Source organism: Arxiozyma heterogenica (genome assembly GCF_036370985.1).
Source record: "Arxiozyma heterogenica strain weizmannii chromosome Unknown scaffold_16, whole genome shotgun sequence".
In the NCBI taxonomy this organism is placed as follows: domain Eukaryota; kingdom Fungi; phylum Ascomycota; class Saccharomycetes; order Saccharomycetales; family Saccharomycetaceae; genus Arxiozyma; species Arxiozyma heterogenica.
In genome coordinates this window covers 560,363-580,561 of record NW_027042669.1, presented here as the reverse complement: position 1 = coordinate 580,561, position 20,199 = coordinate 560,363, and the positions used below count along the sequence as shown (strand labels likewise).

Sequence of the window (20,199 nt, the reverse complement as noted above, 5' to 3'; positions counted from 1 at the left end):
TTTATTCCAGAATAGTCAATTTCAGTAAACTGTTATTTTTTGTTTTTTTGTTCCAATTATTGAATTAATCATGAACTCGTCCTATTTCATCGTAACCTCTTCTGTTGATGCAAGTCTTCAGTAGCAAAAACTCTACTAAATTTCATTATTTCGTTATAAATTGACATGATGAAACAATACAAGCCCATAATAAGATTTTAGCCGTACTACAGACCTATATTATATCAATTACCTCTCTATGTTCTATATAACGAATTGTACAGTATGCCTATACATATTTATAAATTTTTTTTCAGTCATTTAGTACAATGAGTCTAGTTTATCAACAATATCTTTAATCATATTTACACATCGCTTATTCTATGGTTTTCATAAACAAATCTCTAACCTTAATAAAACACAGATCCTGGTAAGATCTCCTTCATTATACCGGCAATTTGTTCAGCTGTGTTAATGAGATCAACCTCAATACTTCCAAAGTCCACCTGGCGTCTCAGAAAATAATAATTTAAACTACCGTATGTTTCATTTTAAAATATAACATGAAATTTTTGACTACATAAATGGCTGGTTCGTTATCTATCAACAGCTTAATTATCTTTTGCACTTATTAGCATGGGATCCAGCAGATTTTTTCTAATCAAATAAGTTTCTTACTAATACTGCTAGTGAAGATATATTTGGCATCTGTTGAAGAAAGACAAACTACACTCATTGCCTTCTTTTATGACCATGTCACCACGGTACCCGCAAGTTTTATAATAAACCTATCAGTTACATATTTTATTTCCATGAAATGCGTCTAAAAAAACCTTCAATATATCTTTCAAGTTTTGTGTTGTAGGTTAATCCTTAGCTTTTTAGTGTTATATATGTGCTGTATTACTTTGCATGCGCTTTTTAAATGTGCCTCTTTAGGATTTTTAAGGAATCGTGATAGAAGTTGAACAGGATGGGCTACATCGGGACATCCACCAAAATTGCTCACAAACATCAGTTGGTAAATAATACCTTGTCACTCATTTATATTGTCAATTGTTGGAGATTCAGTGTCGAAATAATTAATAGTATTGGATAATGGAAATTCTACATTTCTATTCAAGTCAATTTGATAACTTTCGGTTGCCTTAGTAGTATATTCCTCTACTGATAAGGTTATATTGTTCAGGTCATCTTGGTGAATATTTATTCTTAAAAATTTGGAAACTAGACCCAGATCTTTTATGGAATATACTGCTTTTAACCCTGCTGTAACAGAGCTCATAATATTTTTGTTCAGAGCAGCAATTAGGAGATCATCAATATACAATGCAATTAATACTTTCGCACCTTTAATATTTTTAAAATATATGTTAGATTCCCCATCATGGTGTGTGGATTCTTTGTTGGTTAATGTTTTATGAATATGTGTGTTTCATAATAGTGGGGCTTGCTTTAATCCGTACATACCCCCGTAAAGCTGCCACACGCAATCGGGATGTATAGAATCAACAAAGCCTGGAGGTTGATGAACGTAGATTGGTTCTTCCCTTTTGGAATTTAAGAAGACAGTGTCTACATCCATTTGGTGAACACGGAGATTAAAGAGAACAGAGATAACAAGAAAGATACAGACAGAATTATATCTCACTGCAGGAACAAAGGTTTTTTGATAGTTGATACCAGTTTTTTCAGTGTGCCCTTGAGCCTCTAAACGTTCTTTAAACCGGTTCCCATCCTTAATGTTAAATACTCAACGAGAACTCAAGACACGACGACCAGGAGAGAGAGGAATCAACCTATACGTATCATGCTCTTTAAAGGCATGAAGTTCTTTCAGACAGGCTTGATACCATTTGTCCATATCTGAAGAATATATTACCTGGTTGAATGTATTTGGGACAGAAGTAGTGGTAGAAGTAAAGGAAATGCCATGAACTAACGCAGTCAAGGCTATGTGGTGTGCAGGATTATCATCAGAACCAGATGATTGAGAAGAACAGGGTACAGGTGTTCTAATGAGTTGGGTGAGACCATCCATGGAGTTCACAGGAACAAAACTGCCGGAGTCAATATTAACAGCCCCAACAGCAGGGATACCAATTGTACCAGGACTAATTGAATTAGAATCCCACTTTGGATGGTGTTTCCCAATTTGGTGATTTAAGTAGAATTCAGAAGCAGGAATAAGACCTAACTTGTTATGATTAACAGTTGAGGATGTTTGGCCATTCAACTTGCTAACATGTGTGGTGATAGGGGCGGAAATGTTGTCAGCTAATTCAATTTTACTATTTTTTAATGGTTCATGGGGATCTAAGTCTTCTAAGTTGTAAACCGGTGAAATATCACTTGACAAAGATCTGGATTGTGAATTAGGAGAAGATGTGTCAGAGTGGATATCATCGATGGTAGATGTTAATTGTTGAGTAGTTAGTGAATCAGCTGTTGGAGTAATTGAAGAGTCAGTATCAGAGGATGAAGCAATTGATGATGGTTCGTCTGCTTCCTTCTTGTTTATTTGAGTAGAATTATGTGAGGAGAATGAGGCAGTTGACTCATTGTCTATAGAAGATGAATCAAGGTTGTTGAAAGTAAAATTTTCACAGTCAAAAGTCGTAGAAACAGGAGAAGAAGAGAAGGAAGTAGATGGTAGTTCATATTCATCAGAGGAAGAAGAGTCATATTCGTGCTTATCATTGCCAGATGAATCAACTCTGGACATAGAAGAATCAGAATCAGCAGATGATAGATACGGAGTGGAGTATCGACTAGTACCTTGATCTAGAAGTTCATCACCATGTATGGTGGTTAATTCATTTTGTAAATTGCCCTCATATATAGGATAATCAGTAGTGTCAGGATAATAGTTTGAAGTTTGTATTTCAGAAGACTGAGTTGTGAAAGCATCAGTAGATGAAGGATAAATTGGGATACCACCCAAAGTACCAGTGGCAAATGTATGAGCCGCTTCGACCTCTTTGGTACCTGCAAGTGGGAAATCAAGTTCATCAAAGCGAACTTGATTTAATACAAAAATTTTCTTAGAGGGTGGATGGTAGAGACGGTAAGCTTTGTGTTTAGAGTCATATCCGACAAACACACACTTTACACTAATAGGAGCAAATTTTCCGTCATGTAATTGATGAGGTAATGTAGCATATAAAGCACATCCAAATATACGTAGATGTGATAAATTTAGATTTTTTGTTGGAATATTGTTCCAAAGACAGTAAGGGATAGAATATTTTTTATTAGATACTGGTAACCTATTTAAGAGATATACAGCAGTACTTACAGCCTCTGTCTACATGGGAGGAGGTGCCTTCCCTCCAATTAAAAGGCATTTTGTCTTTTTTTCAATCGGGCGACGGGATCTTTCTACTGCCCCATTTTGAAAATTATTGTACGGAACAGTTAATTGATGGGAAATTCCATTGCTTTTACAGAAATTATGAAATTTAGTTGATATAAATTCACGTCCATTATCTGTACGAATGGCACCCACCTTAAATCCCCCTTTGATTTGAAGTTATTTTCTGTTTCTAAAATTTACTTAATCAACTTATTGCATGCAGCTGATTTTGATGTTAAATGAATCACAAAATAATATCTTGAGTAGGCATCCTGGATAGTCAAAAAATATTTATTATCAGAAAAATTAGTATACCTAAATTGGTCACAAATGTCAACTTGTAATAACTGTAAAGGACTCGTGTATTGTGTGTCAGAAATTTTTCCTTTTTTCATCGCCCCTTTTGAAAGGGAACAAGTGAGGCACAACGAGTGTTTATCAGCTTCCATAATGGACAGGTCAATTCGATTTGCCAATCGATTATAATTAGCTAAACGTGGATGTCCTACTCTAGCATGCCATTTAATAACTTCTGGAACTTTTGCCTTTGGAGATGGTAAAACGGAATGGTCATACGAAATAAAAGTATAATCAAGTGGTTTTTTCATAATTTTTGTTTCATTATTATCGGACTTGAAAACATAAAGTTGATTTCTTATTTCACCAATTTGAGTAATTTTATTATTTTTAATTGTAAAATACCTTTGTTTTGTCAAATATAAATTTCATGTTTGACTTAGCAGAAGCCATTTTGACAGAGATCAAGTTTACGTGGCCATTTGGGACATATGCTACATTGTATAATGTGACATGTCCTAGTTGTACTGTACCAATACCTTTAATAGCAGTTTTACCCCCAATGCCTTCGATAACCCCAAACTCATTCTCATTACCTTCGACTAACTCACTAAACATCGAAAAGTCGTGAGATATGTGCTGAGTGCAACCAGTATCAAAATACCAATCATTTCTAGATGCTGTCTTTTGTTCACTAACCAACGCAACCCAAGCTGTATGAGGATTATTAATATTGTGATCTTTTTCATATTTTTTATTTCTTTTGGCCTTCAATCATTCTTGAAATTCCGGACACTCATTAGTTTTATATTGTCCCCGGCAATTCTTAAAGTTAAAATTTTTAACTTTTGGTTTGAATTGGTTTCTTTTTCCAATAAGACTGGAGTTAGTTACTTCTCTTTCAATATTGCTAATCACATCATACACTTTTCTCAACTTAATTTCGTAATTTTTACCAAATATATTTATAAATCTTTGGTAAGATTCACCATATAAATTCATTAAAAATAATGGAGTAGTCTTTTCACAAACTTTAATTTTGATTACTTTTAGAGTTTTTGTTGTTCTGAAGTTAATGAAGCTAAAAACATTTTTTTATTAGATAACCTCCACTAAACAGTTAGCTAGGTCATGCTAGTCATCTAATGCTAAATCCCTAGCTTTAGCTAATTGAAAAAAAGGTTCGGTAACTATATCAATAGATTCTCCACAAAAACACTCAGTTAAGTGATTAAGAAGACTTTTTCCAGTCAAAATGTCATAATCATCAGCAACATATCTATCTGCCTCCTTTTTAGCGGACCCTTGAACATTATTAACAATTAATAATTTTAATGCCGTTTCAAATATTTTCTTAATATAAGCAATCATATCATTGGATGAATTCCATTGTTCAACAATGACATTTAGCCTTCCATTTTACGCCTATTGACACCAATATAGGTTGAGATTGAACATGTGTATAGCTAAAATATTAATTTATTTTTTAAAGTTCTTTTTTCTGTTCAATTTAAAAGGAACATAACTTACAGCCGTTACGACAGGGCTCGTAACCTATTGATGCAAGGCTTCAGTATAAAAAATTCTACTAGCATTCATTTTAGATCAATATAATAAGATGATAAAAACTTATAATAGGATATTGGTAGTATTATAAGTTGTTCCTGTATAACTTCTTTTATTCTGTTTTACATATTTTATATACATATATGACTAAATATATGTTATAACACATTTTATTTTAATATTTTTTTTATATGCTGTTATAAGATTTTTCAGTCATTTGGTACGAAAAAATTAGATCATCACATACCATTTTTAATCTTATTTCAACAAATTCATTAATTGGAATAAAAAAATAATAACAGCTTACTGAAATTGGATGTTCTGGAGTGAATAAATGGACTAAGCAGCTTTTAGTGAATATAAATCTCCATTAAAATGCAAAGCATGTAATATTTACTTATCAATAGATATAAAAAAAGACAAATTGATAAATTTTTGTCGTCCTAGAGGAAATATATCAAAAATCAGCATATGTAAAGCGAATGTTGTATTCATATCATGTTCTTATCCTTTGTAGACTTTTTATATATCCTCATCTCTATATTGTACATGCAGCAGAAGATTGAAGAATTTAAGCATGATGTTGTATAATATAAATATATAATAATAATAATAATAATTAAGAATGAATACTTATATATCAAATAAATACAGACACTAATTATCAACATAACTCATATATAAGTGTGATATAGAAAAACTAATTTATATAGCATATCCGCTATAAGAAATATAGTTTTGATTTGTTAACATAAATAGATATTAAGTAAGAATGTGGTTCAAGCGTAGATGTATGGTTGATGCTCGCAATTTGTCAACATGCGTTGTTTACTATAATAATGCTGTAGTGCAGTTTAGATAAATAATCTTATTGAAATATATTTGATGTTACAATATTCACTATAAAATAGTAGTGCGTGAACTTATCTCTAAGTCTGATAAATATCTCATTAAACAGTATAGGATTTTCCTAGAAAGTAGATAGTGGTCTTACTGTGTTTCTTTGTCAACTACTGTTTTGTTAAGAAATATATTTAACAAATAATTAAAATTTTGTTGAGAAGCATATTATATTACAGTAGTTATCTCTAGAGATTTGTAGTATAAAATAGTTGAAAATTATTCAAGCAAAATATTATGGATCATGAAAGACCAATGAATACATATAACAGTAAGCCTTCTAAGAAGAAAAGTGGCATACGTGGTCTTTAGTCAATATATTTTGATAGATTTTAAAGAATGTAAATATGTAATATATATGTTTATGCTCAAAAGATATTACTGTTGGCAATAGTTATTATAGTAACGGTAATGATAACGATTGTCAAATAGAATATGAATATATCAGGAAATGCAAGGTTTAAAAAGGTTAATCAAATAACAAGATAAGTGATTGTTTGGAATCGATATATCATTATATTAAAAAGAAAAGCTCTTATGTTCTTGGCATTGCTGAAGCGTTAGTTATCTTCTCTTTTGTTGGTAAGTAAAAAAAACTAAAGAAGCAAATGGATTATTTAAATGAAAAATAGGGTATAAATAAATATTATTATATATAAGATATATATGTATATCGTTTAAAAATCAACTAAAATATGAATGGAAGCAAAGAGAAGAGTGCCAATGCAAAGCTTGACCATTTAGCTGCAGTGGTAGGAGCAGAAGCTTCATACTGTGACAATGTTACCGCACTTGATCTGCCACTTGGCTTTGCGGTTTGGGAAGATACGTGTAATGGTTCTTGAGTTACAGCAACCTGTAGAGGATTTACTGTAGTTCCAGCCAACGAACCTGCTTCAGTTTCAACCCCGTTTGTTCTGGACGATGATCCAATCTTCATAGTGCTCCAATTATTGCCACCTGTAGTCTCTGTGTTTCTTGTAGCTGCAGTGTTTTCTTTTGAAGACTCTGCCATTCCAGAAGGTGATAATGACAATGATGGCTCAGCCTTATTAGTATTCCAATTATTGCTTCCTGCAGTCTCTGTGTTTCTTGTAGCTGCAGTGTTTTCTTTTGAAGATTCTGCCATTCCAGAATATGAGAATGCTGTAGATGTTGATGAAGAATTCCAGTAATGATATCCTAGACTTGAAGGAGCTATACTTGGAGTAGCCACAATAACAATGTCGATTGGACTACTGCTTCCATCAGAGTTAGTGGTGTAGGAAGTAGATGTAGAAAGAGGAGATGCAGAAGTAACCAAACCTGGGATGTATGAGGTGATTTGGCTGACAGCTGGAGTCTCGACAACAATAACACCAACTGCACTACTGCTACCATTCGAGTCAGTGACGTAGGAGATGTATGAAGAAAGGGCAGAAGCAGATCCTACTAGACCTTCAGTGTATGCAGTAACAGTGCTTCCAACTGGGGTAGCAACAACAACAATGTCAACTTCACTGCTGCTACCGTTGGAATCAGTGGTGTAGGATGTGATTGTGGATTGGGCTGAAGCAGAACCTATGATACCTGGAATGTATGAGGTAATTTGTTTTGGTTTTGGAGTCTCAACAACAATAACACCAATGGCTTTGGTGCTACCATTCGAGTCGGTTACATAAGAAATGTAGGAAGAAAGGGCAGAAGCAGAGCCCACTAGACCTTCAGTGTATGCAGTAACAGTGCTTCCAACTGGGGTAGCAACAACAACAATGTCAACTTCACTGCTGCTACCGTTGGAATCAGTGGTGTAGGATGTGATTGTGGATTGGGCTGAAGCAGAACCTATGATACCTGGAATGTATGAGGTAATTTGTTTTGGTTTTGGAGTCTCAACAACAATAACACCAACCGCACTACTGCTACCATTCGAGTCGGTTACATAAGAAATGTAGGAAGAAAGGGCAGAAGCAGAGCCCACTAGACCTTCAGTGTATGCAGTAACAGTGCTTCCAACTGGGGTAGCAACAACAACAATGTCAACTTCACTGCTGCTACCGTTGGAATCAGTGGTGTAGGATGTGATTGTGGATTGGGCTGAAGCAGAACCTATGATACCTGGAATGTATGAGGTAATTTGTTTTGGTTTTGGAGTCTCAACAACAATAACACCAACCGCACTACTGCTACCATTCGAGTCAGTGATGTAGGAGATGTATGAAGAAAGGGCAGAAGCAGAGCCCACTAGACCTTCAGTGTATGCAGTAACAGTGCTTCCAACTGGGGTAGCAACAACAACAATGTCAACTTCACTGCTGCTACCGTTGGAATCAGTGGTGTAGGATGTGATTGTGGATTGGGCTGAAGCAGAACCTATGATACCTGGAATGTATGAGGTAATTTGTTTTGGTTTTGGAGTCTCAACAACAATAACACCAATGGCTTTGGTGCTACCATTGGAGTCAGTGATGTAGGAGATGTATGAAGAAAGGGCAGAAGCAGAGCCCACTAGACCTTCAGTGTATGCAGTAACAGTGCTTCCAACTGGGGTAGCAACAACAACAATGTCAACTTCACTGCTGCTACCGTTGGAATCAGTGGTGTAGGATGTGATTGTGGATTGGGCTGAAGCAGAACCTATGATACCTGGAATGTATGAGGTAATTTGTTTTGGTTTTGGAGTCTCAACAACAATAACACCAACCGCACTACTGCTACCATTCGAGTCGGTTACATAAGAAATGTAGGAAGAAAGGGCAGAAGCAGAGCCCACTAGACCTTCAGTGTATGCAGTAACAGTGCTTCCAACTGGGGTAGCAACAACAACAATGTCAACTTCACTGCTGCTACCGTTGGAATCAGTGGTGTAGGATGTGATTGTGGATTGGGCTGAAGCAGAACCTATGATACCTGGAATGTATGAGGTAATTTGTTTTGGTTTTGGAGTCTCAACAACAATAACACCAACCGCACTACTGCTACCATTCGAGTCGGTTACATAAGAAATGTAGGAAGAAAGGGCAGAAGCAGAGCCCACTAGACCTTCAGTGTATGCAGTAACAGTGCTTCCAACTGGGGTAGCAACAACAACAATGTCAACTTCACTGCTGCTACCGTTGGAATCAGTGGTGTAGGATGTGATTGTGGATTGGGCTGAAGCAGAACCTATGATACCTGGAATGTATGAGGTAATTTGTTTTGGTTTTGGAGTCTCAACAACAATAACACCAACCGCACTACTGCTACCATTCGAGTCGGTTACATAAGAAATGTAGGAAGAAAGGGCAGAAGCAGAGCCCACTAGACCTTCAGTGTATGCAGTAACAGTGCTTCCAACTGGGGTAGCAACAACAACAATGTCAACTTCACTGCTGCTACCGTTGGAATCAGTGGTGTAGGATGTGATTGTGGATTGGGCTGAAGCAGAACCTATGATACCTGGAATGTATGAGGTAATTTGTTTTGGTTTTGGAGTCTCAACAACAATAACACCAATGGCTTTGGTGCTACCATTGGAGTCAGTGATGTAGGAGATGTATGAAGAAAGGGCAGAAGCAGAGCCCACTAGACCTTCAGTGTATGCAGTAACAGTGCTTCCAACTGGGGTAGCAACAACAACAATGTCAACTTCACTGCTGCTACCGTTGGAATCAGTGGTGTAGGATGTGATTGTGGATTGGGCTGAAGCAGAACCTATGATACCTGGAATGTATGAGGTAATTTGTTTTGGTTTTGGAGTCTCAACAACAATAACACCAACCGCACTACTGCTACCATTCGAGTCGGTTACATAAGAAATGTAGGAAGAAAGGGCAGAAGCAGAGCCCACTAGACCTTCAGTGTATGCAGTAACAGTGCTTCCAACTGGGGTAGCAACAACAACAATGTCAACTTCACTGCTGCTACCGTTGGAATCAGTGGTGTAGGATGTGATTGTGGATTGGGCTGAAGCAGAACCTATGATACCTGGAATGTATGAGGTAATTTGTTTTGGTTTTGGAGTCTCAACAACAATAACACCAACCGCACTACTGCTACCATTCGAGTCGGTTACATAAGAAATGTAGGAAGAAAGGGCAGAAGCAGAGCCCACTAGACCTTCAGTGTATGCAGTAACAGTGCTTCCAACTGGGGTAGCAACAACAACAATGTCAACTTCACTGCTGCTACCGTTGGAATCAGTGGTGTAGGATGTGATTGTGGATTGGGCTGAAGCAGAACCTATGATACCTGGAATGTATGAGGTAATTTGTTTTGGTTTTGGAGTCTCAACAACAATAACACCAACCGCACTACTGCTACCATTCGAGTCGGTTACATAAGAAATGTATGTGGAAAGGGTAGAAGGTGAATTGACCGACCCTAAACTGTATGCTGTAATGGTACTCTTCATTGGAGTCTCAACAACAACAACTTCAATTGGACTGCTGCTTCCATTGGAGTCGGTGGTGTAGGAGGTGTAAGTGGAGAAAGCAGAAGAGGAGCCTACCAATCCAGGAATGTAGGATGTAGTTAACATAGGGGCAGGAATTGCCTCATAGTAAACAACTATAACTTCTTCATTATAAGAATTAAGCATCGTCGTAATGGTGGTTGTTTGAGTAGTTGTGGTTGCATTCAAACCACGCACTGTGTTTGTGATTGTAGAGGTTGTTGTTGTGTATGCTGTAGATCCACTATACGTGAAGGAAATATCTGAAGTGTTAGTGAAGCTTTCATCGGGAATACTGTATAGATTACTACCAATACCTTTATCTATAGTACCGTCTGGCAAATTTATTGAAATATCTAATAACCCTTGCTGATTCTGGTTGATATATAGAAGTTTAAATGGATAATATGTGCCTTCTTCCATATATATAGTTTGTACTTCTGTATCCATACCATATGTTACACTACCAGTAAGTGTAAAAAGATATTGAGGAGAGACAAAATCTACATGTTGTTTACCACACTCAAATGCTTCACCAGAACCTATGAAAACTGTAACAGAATCGTCCACTTTAGCGTTTAGAGTGTAAATACCGGTTAGTGGAGCTTTATAATAACCAGTAATTTCCATCATGAAGTTACTTATAGGAACACCTGTGTAACCATATGGAGGAATGGTCCAGTCATTACCTGAATACCATGTTAGATTTGTAACGCCTGTAATTGTACCTACGTATTTATTTTTTAAATAACCACCCAGTAAAAAGTTTTTTTGTTGATAACTGCTTTTATCGTGAATACGGTACTGAAAAAATCTAACAGTGGCCCCGATGGTACCGTTGCTTGGAACTGAACATGCAGCTGGTGCATAGGCTGCTGTAGCAAATCGTAAATGTATATGTAACCATAATAATATGGCAACAAAGTTCTTATAACACAACAACATATTGTATTATTATGATTGAAAATATATGATTGTACCCAAAAAAAAAATAAAAAGAAAAAAAAAAATTAAGAGCGTCTATCTATCGTAAACTTTAGTAAGATGATATTTTAACGTTATAAATAATATATGGGTGCAGTAGAGTTTTTGGTTTTCTTCTTGATGGGTGGTGTGTATAGTTCCGAGAGAAGTTAATTTTGATAAGACTTTTTAAGTGGAAGGTAAGATCATGTTGGAAAATCAAATGTTTGGATATGACACCCTTTTATATTTGAGGAATTAATTAGAAAGTTGTGGTTCATAACATGATATACGCTGTTGGAAGTGGTTTCTTTTTTTTTCTTTTTTATTTAATTTGAGGACTTTTCACTTAGTAATGCAAATTTCAAAGATTCTAATAACCTTGCTAATTAAAAAATTTAATTCAAGAAAAAACTCGAGAGTATAATAGATCCACATGTATTATTATGCAATATGCAAAATTCATGGTGTCGTATGTTATAAAAATCGTGGTATATATGTTGATAGAATGTATGTTTTCCTGTCTTTAAGAAATAGGAATTTCTTTTCATCCGAAAAAGATCATTTGCAAAAGTTTAGTATTATTGAAAGGCTAAAAATTTTTTTCTTGTTTGTTTTTCCCTAAAAAATTCACTGTCGAAGATCAGGACGGAATTATTCGGTGTTAGGATTATCCGCTTTTTTGTTCTCCTTTTACTAAAAATGGCAATAAAAGAAAACGACGAGGAATACAATAGAAACGTTTGTATTATTATGCAGCATGCAGAATTTATTGTGTCATACATTATGAAAATCATAAAACAGGACGTTAAAATGTTCGTTTTCTTTTTTCCTTTTTTCCTTTTTTTTTTCTTTTTTTCTCTAATTAAAAAAAGTGGAACTTTCTTTTCGTCCGAAAAAAATAGTATCTGTAAAACTTTAGTATTTTTGGAAGGTTATATTAAGGTTTTTTTTTATTTATTTATTTATTTTTTTTCGATTTTCAATTACCTCAAAGGTACAAGATCATTTTGCAGTACAGTTTTCCGATGTTCCGAGCTTACAGAAAAAAAGATTAAAAAAGTGGAGACTATCTGGAAAAATTTTAGGGACGGAATTTTCCGGATTAAAAAAGGTCGCATGTATAATACCGCTACAAGGTAGATAGGGCATAAAGAAAGCTTCTGTATTTTCCCAATGGGCCATAGTTATTAGACGTTAGGGTTTGCAGAAGACATCATGGAAACCATTCAATTTACATCGGTTTCAGAAATGACTTAAGTTAAGTAAATTACGTTAAAATAGGTATTGATGCACTTAGACAAGGATAGTGGCTGATTACTTTATGGTTGCCTTATCTTTGTATATTTGAGACTGTTCACACTACTATTATTAGGATTCAATCTAAAAAAAGTTAGTTATAGGCTAATTTACAGTAAGGGTTGGAGTAAATTTTTAAAAGCTTCTATTTAAGGATATATTTTTGTAACGATCCAATAAATAGTGTTGGAATCTTTATTTTAACAGTCTTCCTCTGAAAGGAAAAATATAAAGTTTTGTATCTTTCTGGCTTACGAAAAAAATTCCATAATGAATTCTAAAAGCACAATTTTTTTGTATTTTACCAATTCGTTTTCTTTTTTCTTTTTTTTTCTATTTTTCTTTTTTTCTTTTTTTCTTTTTTTCTTTTTTTCTTTTTTTCTTTTTTTCTTTTTTTCAAGATTTCTACTGGATCTTTTTTCAGGTGTTAGTATTACTTTTTTAGTCTATTTTGAAAATCAAAATAACAAAAAAAAAACTTGCTAGGGGCATTTCTACATAATACAGTTAGAGCTATATACACAAGAGATCAGGGTATTTTAATTATAATCAACATAGTGATAATATCACCTTTCTAACCATAACCAGTAATTGTTTAAATGTTAAAATTGCTTTGAGGCAAATGTAAAAAAAAATTTCGTAAAGAGTTTTAAAAAGGAAGATCCAGTTTAGATCTTGTCTTGTAACCATAATATACACCTTTGTTAGAGTTTCGAACACACATATCTAGTTAGAACTAATTAACTAATCAATACACAACAGCCCTATCTATATCTGTGTTTTGTTCAGAAAATAGAGCTAAAAAAGTTATGCAGAGGGCAAGAATGTTAGATTTAACAATTTATTAATACCGATAAAGCAACTAGCTAAATGTTTTAGGATTGGGGAAAAAGCATGTGAGGTGTATGGAACTGAAAAATTTTTTTTGTCTTATTGATTTATTTAAGTTGTCTATGTCAGGAAAATAACAATGGAACCTTTCAGGAAATAATTAATTTAGATTTTGTTTTTTGCTTTAATGCACAGATTTATTGTTATGAGAATTGCCCTATTTCTCTTAAAAATTTACAATAAATAAAAGTGGAGATTATAGAGTATGGAGATGTCGTGTTTATTTACACATATTGTTCTTGTAAACATAAAAAAAACATTTTCGGAAAGACTTATTATTTAAAAAAAAATTTTTCGCCATTTTTCTAGAATGTACATGATTAATAGAATCGGCTTTTATGATACTAAAATGCATTTATCCGAGAAGTAATCTCGATTTTTTTCTATAGAGCGGATAAATTTTGAGAACAAATGATTAACATACAAAAAAACATTCAATTTAACGGTTAATCGAAAATTTGCGCATAAAAGATTTCCCTATTGTATGTACCGAATACATTGTGAATCTTACATGTATTGTTTTTTTTTTTTAAAAAAATTGGTAGAAAATGAATAATATTTCCATTTAAGTTAAGTTAAGCATTGCTTTTATTACATCGTTAAGAATGATAACAAAAAAGGTAAAAGGATCAATTTGTTTTTATTTATGAACATGATGTATGAAATTGTGCATATTACTTCTATCGGTTTTTATTAAATCAGAAATCCAATTTAATAATAACTTAAAGTATGACGATGTTAATTACAAACACCACCACTTTTCCAAGAAAATAATATTCACATGTCTGCATTTTTACAGTAGTCAAGACTGAATAAAATACTTTTTCCCTCTTAAAACTTATTGATGTAATAGAAGAGAGGGTGTTACCATGTAACGTAGAGATTCGATTCCAATTTTCCTAAAAAATATTGTATTTAGTATTTTAAATTTTGAGAATAGATTAAGAATATTTTTTACTCAAATCCATCGAAAAATATCAGGATCCACTAATTGTGTACCCCCCCTTTCTCCCCCATTGGGGAGGAAACTTTACAATTTGCATTCTTTTTTTATTCTGCACCTAGGTTTTTTGCATACAAATTCTTGCATAGGTGTTAGATTAGGGAATATATTTTTCATAAAAACCACATTTCGTAATTCCAAGAAAATTTCAGGGTTGAAAATGAGGGGGAAAAAAGGCTGTAGGAAGTATCCCCAAAAAAGAAATCGAAATATTTTTGATTTTTTTAGAGAAGATTACAATCTCTAATTTATGATAGTTTTGATTAAGGAAATCTAAGCAATATATTGTGGTTCCCAAAACGGCTTGAGTTGTGTTGCATTGATTATTTTTAAACAGATGCTTTGCTGTTTGTTGTAAAGGATTTTGTTTGATTTGCATAACTACAGCTTCACAATAACGAAAAGAAGTTTATATATATATACATATATTGAATTCATGAAATATTTGTATATCTAAAGTGTTTTTTTTGCTGCTTTTTAGATCATCTGTATCAAAAGACATGAGTAATTATTGGAGCAGTTGTTGCTTCAGAAAGCATTTTTATAAAATATTGCTAAGTTCTCATGTATCATTTCTTGCAAAAGTTTAGTAAATTTCTAATAAAAGGGGTTAAACAATATTATACATAAAGTCCATCTTCTTGATATCATAGGAGAAAAATCTTATTATAAAAATCAGATACTTCTTTTTTTTAATGTGGTTTGTTTACTTAGAAATGTACCACTTCCTTTATATATGATAATGTGAAGTTAAATAAATGTTTATAATATTGTATTAAGGGATTTCTTGTATTTAATAGTACAAATTTTGATTTCTCATTGCTTATTCATGAATCCCTGTTACACAAAAAAATTTTTTTTCTAGATAGACGATTAATATATTATATGAGATACTTGCAAAAGTAAAGAAACTACAACTAGCAAAAATGAATCTCTACATTATTATTGAAAACACATATTCCTAGCGTAATATTATTAAATGTATATATTTTAATAATGTAGATTCTCTTTTAGTAAGATGTTCTCCAGTTACTAAGGTATCAAAATTGATATATATCTAATAAAATAATAAGATGTTATAGAAAATAATACAAGTAAAAAATTCAATACTACTAAATTTATACATCTTATATATTAGATTTTAGATAATGCTTCTTGTTTATCATACTTGTGTTCAAGAGATAAGTCAGACTGGAGGGGAAACATAGGGTTGATATTACAATTTTTATGATGAGTCGGCTGCTAGTCTAAAAAGTATCTTTCATTAGTTATCTCTGATTTATATATGGTAGTCGGTTAACTTGTGCTTCATGTTTATTATGCTTATTATATATTATTTCTAAATAGTAATAAACAATAATAAATCATGATCATTGAAATTTGTATAAACTGCTTTTTTTTAATTAAATATTTTTGTTGAAATAGACTGTTCTAGAATAAAATAGATTGAACAATAAAATTTTAGCAGACACTAAACGATAAATTGTTGAGTAATAATTGGTGAGAGGTCACCAAAAGTTGTCGAGTTTGTTTATTAAATATCTTACCGTTCGTAGAGGAAAATGGCTTAATGGTAACATATATAAAGCCAAGGATTTCATCATACATTATTTTTATCTTATTTACAATCTTTGTATATTATTATTTCTATGTTGTATATAGAGAAAGAAAGTGAAGGACTTTATTATAATTTTGTATACTAAATCTGTTTAATATAATATTGAGAATGTTTACTATATATCCAATGAATAAAGGCACTCATTCTCAACAAATTTTACTCAATTCATGTTGTTAGTTAGTTTTTTTTGTGCTATATACTTCTAATTATTATTAAAAAAAGTTTTTATGTTTTGTTGATTTCAGTTATTGAAAGCACCATGAGATACTGAAAAATAAATAAATGTAAAGATGGGTAATCTTGGATAATTAATATAACAAATTTATAAAAATTTATGTTACCAAGTTTTTAGTTGAAGATAATTTTATCCAATTATATATAATACGAAAATGAGAAATTTTTATCATTGAAATGTCAATTTATCCACATGGGAAGAGACTCGTTGATATCTTCTTTGAATTAATACACCCATATTTTGCATTCTTACATAAAAAAATCTTATTAGAAAAATATTCAAGATCTTATAAAAAATTAACAACACATTTATTATCATTGATATATTAACTAGCTTTACAATTATAGAATTTCTATTCTCAGTTCAATAATTTTAACAAATTAGATCCTAATGTGCTGATTTAGAATATACCACTTTCTTTAATAGGATTGACTACCTGAGATTATCAATGATTCAAACTAGTCTATTAATATTACAATATGGAGTCAATCAATCAAATACTTTGGTAGTTTGTTCAAATTTAGTAGCATTGGCAGAAGAACTATGATTAAGTAAAGACCGTGGATATTAGCAATTACCTAAATGAAAGAAGGATTTAAGAAAACGATTAAGATGAGCCATATTATTACATAATAAATAAACTGCTTTAATTGAGGGAAGACATTCTAATATCCAGTATCTAATAAAATCTCATTGTTCTATTTGCTATTTTTTAGAACATCTAATTGCAACAATAATATAAGACGATATTTAAGGATAAACCAATAGGAAGTTTCAATCATATCTTTAAAAAGATCAGAAAAAAAACCAATGTCTAAAAAATATTTGAGAATAAAATATTTATTTCGAAATTGGAATTTAATTTAGGAACAAAAAAAGAAATGTCAAAAAGTAAACTTTACAATATCTTTCTCAACATTTTATGTAATTATATATATCTATACACTGTATAAAAAATACGAAGGGACTCAAATTATAATAAACATCTCAACTACTTGAACAAGAAATCATGACTACTTACTACAATAACACCTTAGAATTTTTTTTTTTATAAATTTCCAATCTAGATGGAAAAAACGTAATATATAACTTTATGTGATTTATATGTATTTATTTTTTGGTTATCCTATAAAAAACATCAAGAGGCAAAATCTTTAAATTATTGCATATCAACATAATAAATTTTTGTAGTTAATATTATTGAATATACCTAATATAATTCATAATGTTTTGACCCAAAATATATGAAATCCAACAGTATACAAAACCCTTTCATCCAGAAAAAAAAAGAACAAAAAATATTAAACATTAAGAGTTGCATAATCATAATAATCATTAAAAATAGCAAATATTCTGGCTAACTAAGATATTTAATAACCCTTCTATAAATGCCCATTTTCAAATAAAAATAATGACTATTAAATTAAAATGAAACTATTTTTATATTTTACTTTATTATACTCCTCTAAATGTAGAATATCGGTAGATATAAATTTAGTCTCTTAAACGATACCTTTTATTCAATATTCACTTAAATTCTATTAGACCATGTACAACTACTTCCCAAAATCAAATATTCATTATAATATTTGCAAAAATATTTAGCTCATATCTATCTCAATCACCAAAAGCCAAAGGCTTGACATGTATATTTTACATTTTTCCGTATTGTCCTAATCTATCATATCTCCTATGTATCATCTGTTGAAAAGACCAACTATTATAAAACACAACTTCAATTTAAGTTTTTTGTATAAAGCAGCAAGAACAATACATTAATCTTAGATATATCCATCCTGATATACACAATCCCGTTCAAAACCCACCTTTGCTTGTTCAGTAGGTCTTTAAATCCTTTACTAATAAAAATATTCTGTTCCATTATGAATATTTACCTAGGTACACATACTATCAAATAACTATTTCGTCAGTATTTATCTCTAACAACATAATAAAAACCTACTTTAATCATAATATAAACTGTTTTTAACGAGGCAATGATACTGAAATCGCAGACGACCACATTTAGCCTATCTTTCAATATACTGATAATATTTCATTCCATACTTTTACATTTGACTTTACTTTTTATGATGTCATTAACTGAAATTTTACTTTCATAAATGACTGGTGAACTTCACTTTCTTAAACTGGTCCTCTAATAAAACTATAATTTGAAACTGTTTCAATCATATCTCTATTACGCAACACCTTCGCTAACTTAACTTCTATTAGAACTCTTACAAGAGGAGTTGTTCTTTATGGAATTGTTGCTAATATCATCCTCCTGTTTAATGGAATAATAATTACCCTAAATTCTAAAACAATAACAATATTGAATAAACATATCATAGAAAAGATAGCTTTTGGATCTTCCCAATAAGTTACAGTGTTATCAACTATGTGATTCTTCTTTAAATTCTATTATTGAATGGACAAACTCTAGTGTTTGCTGATCTACCGAACCTTAAATAATAACTTCAGTTACCAATGTTAAAATATCATACTTTTTAAATCCAATTACTAATAACAGCAATTGGAAATCAGATCTTTTTAAAAGAAATATGGTGATAACACTCTGAATGATTCTTGCTAACATTGAATAGATATTAACAATATATCATCCCCCCCTTGACTTGGTAAAAATAGTATATATGAAAATTGTGATTTTGTAAAATTTTAGTTGGTAGAATCAACAACAATTGAGGTAAATCAGTTAACTGAATCAGTGCCAAGTTTATTAAGTTAACTAAATCTGTTTCGAAGATTATTCCTTGAATATTAACAGCTGATGAATTTTTCAAAAAAAGTTACTTGCAAAAATTAACAAACCATGCCACTTCAGCAACAATTTTTTGATGACCCATGGCAGAGTCTTAGAAACTTAACATATAGATTAGATATTACTCCTAATTTTCGGTAATAGGGCAAGTTCAAAACTAAAAGTTTGTCTAGATAAAACTAACTCAAAACAACGAGAAACAAACAATTGACTGCTTACGTTGCTGTTAATTGAGTTACTATAGAGACACATGTTCTATTATCCAAAATAAAACGTATAAGTAAAAAAAAATGATATTGAAAAAAAAAAAATAAAAAAAACTAGATGGGCCTCAAACAGAAATTTACAAGAGGACTATTATTTCAACAATTATTGGGAGAGTATCTCATAAATTATATGTCCATTTACTTCTAGTGAGGTTATTTAAATGTAACAACAGACTTATAAAAGCAGAATTAGAGTTTATTGCTTAAATATTAGTTATCCAAAATTGAATAGTAAGTGGCGACAAATTGATGACAACTAAATGCTAACTGATTCAATTGAACTGACCTATATTCAAGGCAAAACCCTTTTCAAAATCGTAACCTAATAGCAAAGTATGACTAGAGAATGAGAAAATAATGATAATTATCAATAATCTTTACTAAACAACTAAAAAAGGAAAAAAAAAGTAAAGATGGAATACCAAAGCTAAAATTAAAAAAGGCTAAGTCACATACATGAATGTCCATGTAGTTTAGTATTGAAATATACACTCTTAGGTAACAGCAAAAGTAAAACAGACAATTTTATACATTGTTTAGCAGCACTTCCAATTTAGATAGTAAACCTAATCTATGAGGCTTCATATATATCAGTAATTTTTGTAAAAAAAAAAAAAGAAGACAAAAAAGCAAA

The 20,199-nt window shown here is 31.9% G+C and overlaps 3 protein-coding genes across 3 annotated transcripts; all 3 read right to left on the bottom strand.

The window, feature by feature from the left end:
• Nucleotides 1–1,732: 1,732 nt before the first annotated feature.
• PWA37_001363 (uncharacterized protein) lies at nt 1,733–2,704 on the bottom strand (the record flags this gene model as incomplete). The annotated part of the gene is made up of 1 exon (XM_064857997.1): nt 1,733–2,704. One exon carries the CDS (start codon nt 2,702–2,704, stop codon nt 1,733–1,735), a length of 972 nt encoding a protein of 323 aa, XP_064715357.1.
• A 1,317-nt stretch (nt 2,705–4,021) lies between these two features.
• PWA37_001362 (uncharacterized protein) lies at nt 4,022–4,249 on the bottom strand (the record flags this gene model as incomplete). The annotated part of the gene is made up of 1 exon (XM_064857996.1): nt 4,022–4,249. The coding sequence occupies one exon, from the start codon at nt 4,247–4,249 to the stop codon at nt 4,022–4,024; it is 228 nt and encodes a 75-aa protein (XP_064715356.1).
• Nucleotides 4,250–6,785: 2,536 nt separating this feature from the next.
• PWA37_001361 (uncharacterized protein) lies at nt 6,786–11,453 on the bottom strand (the record flags this gene model as incomplete). Its single annotated transcript, XM_064857995.1, has 1 exon — nt 6,786–11,453. One exon carries the CDS (start codon nt 11,451–11,453, stop codon nt 6,786–6,788), a length of 4,668 nt encoding a protein of 1,555 aa, XP_064715355.1.
• Between the last annotated feature and the right edge of the window lie 8,746 nt (nt 11,454–20,199).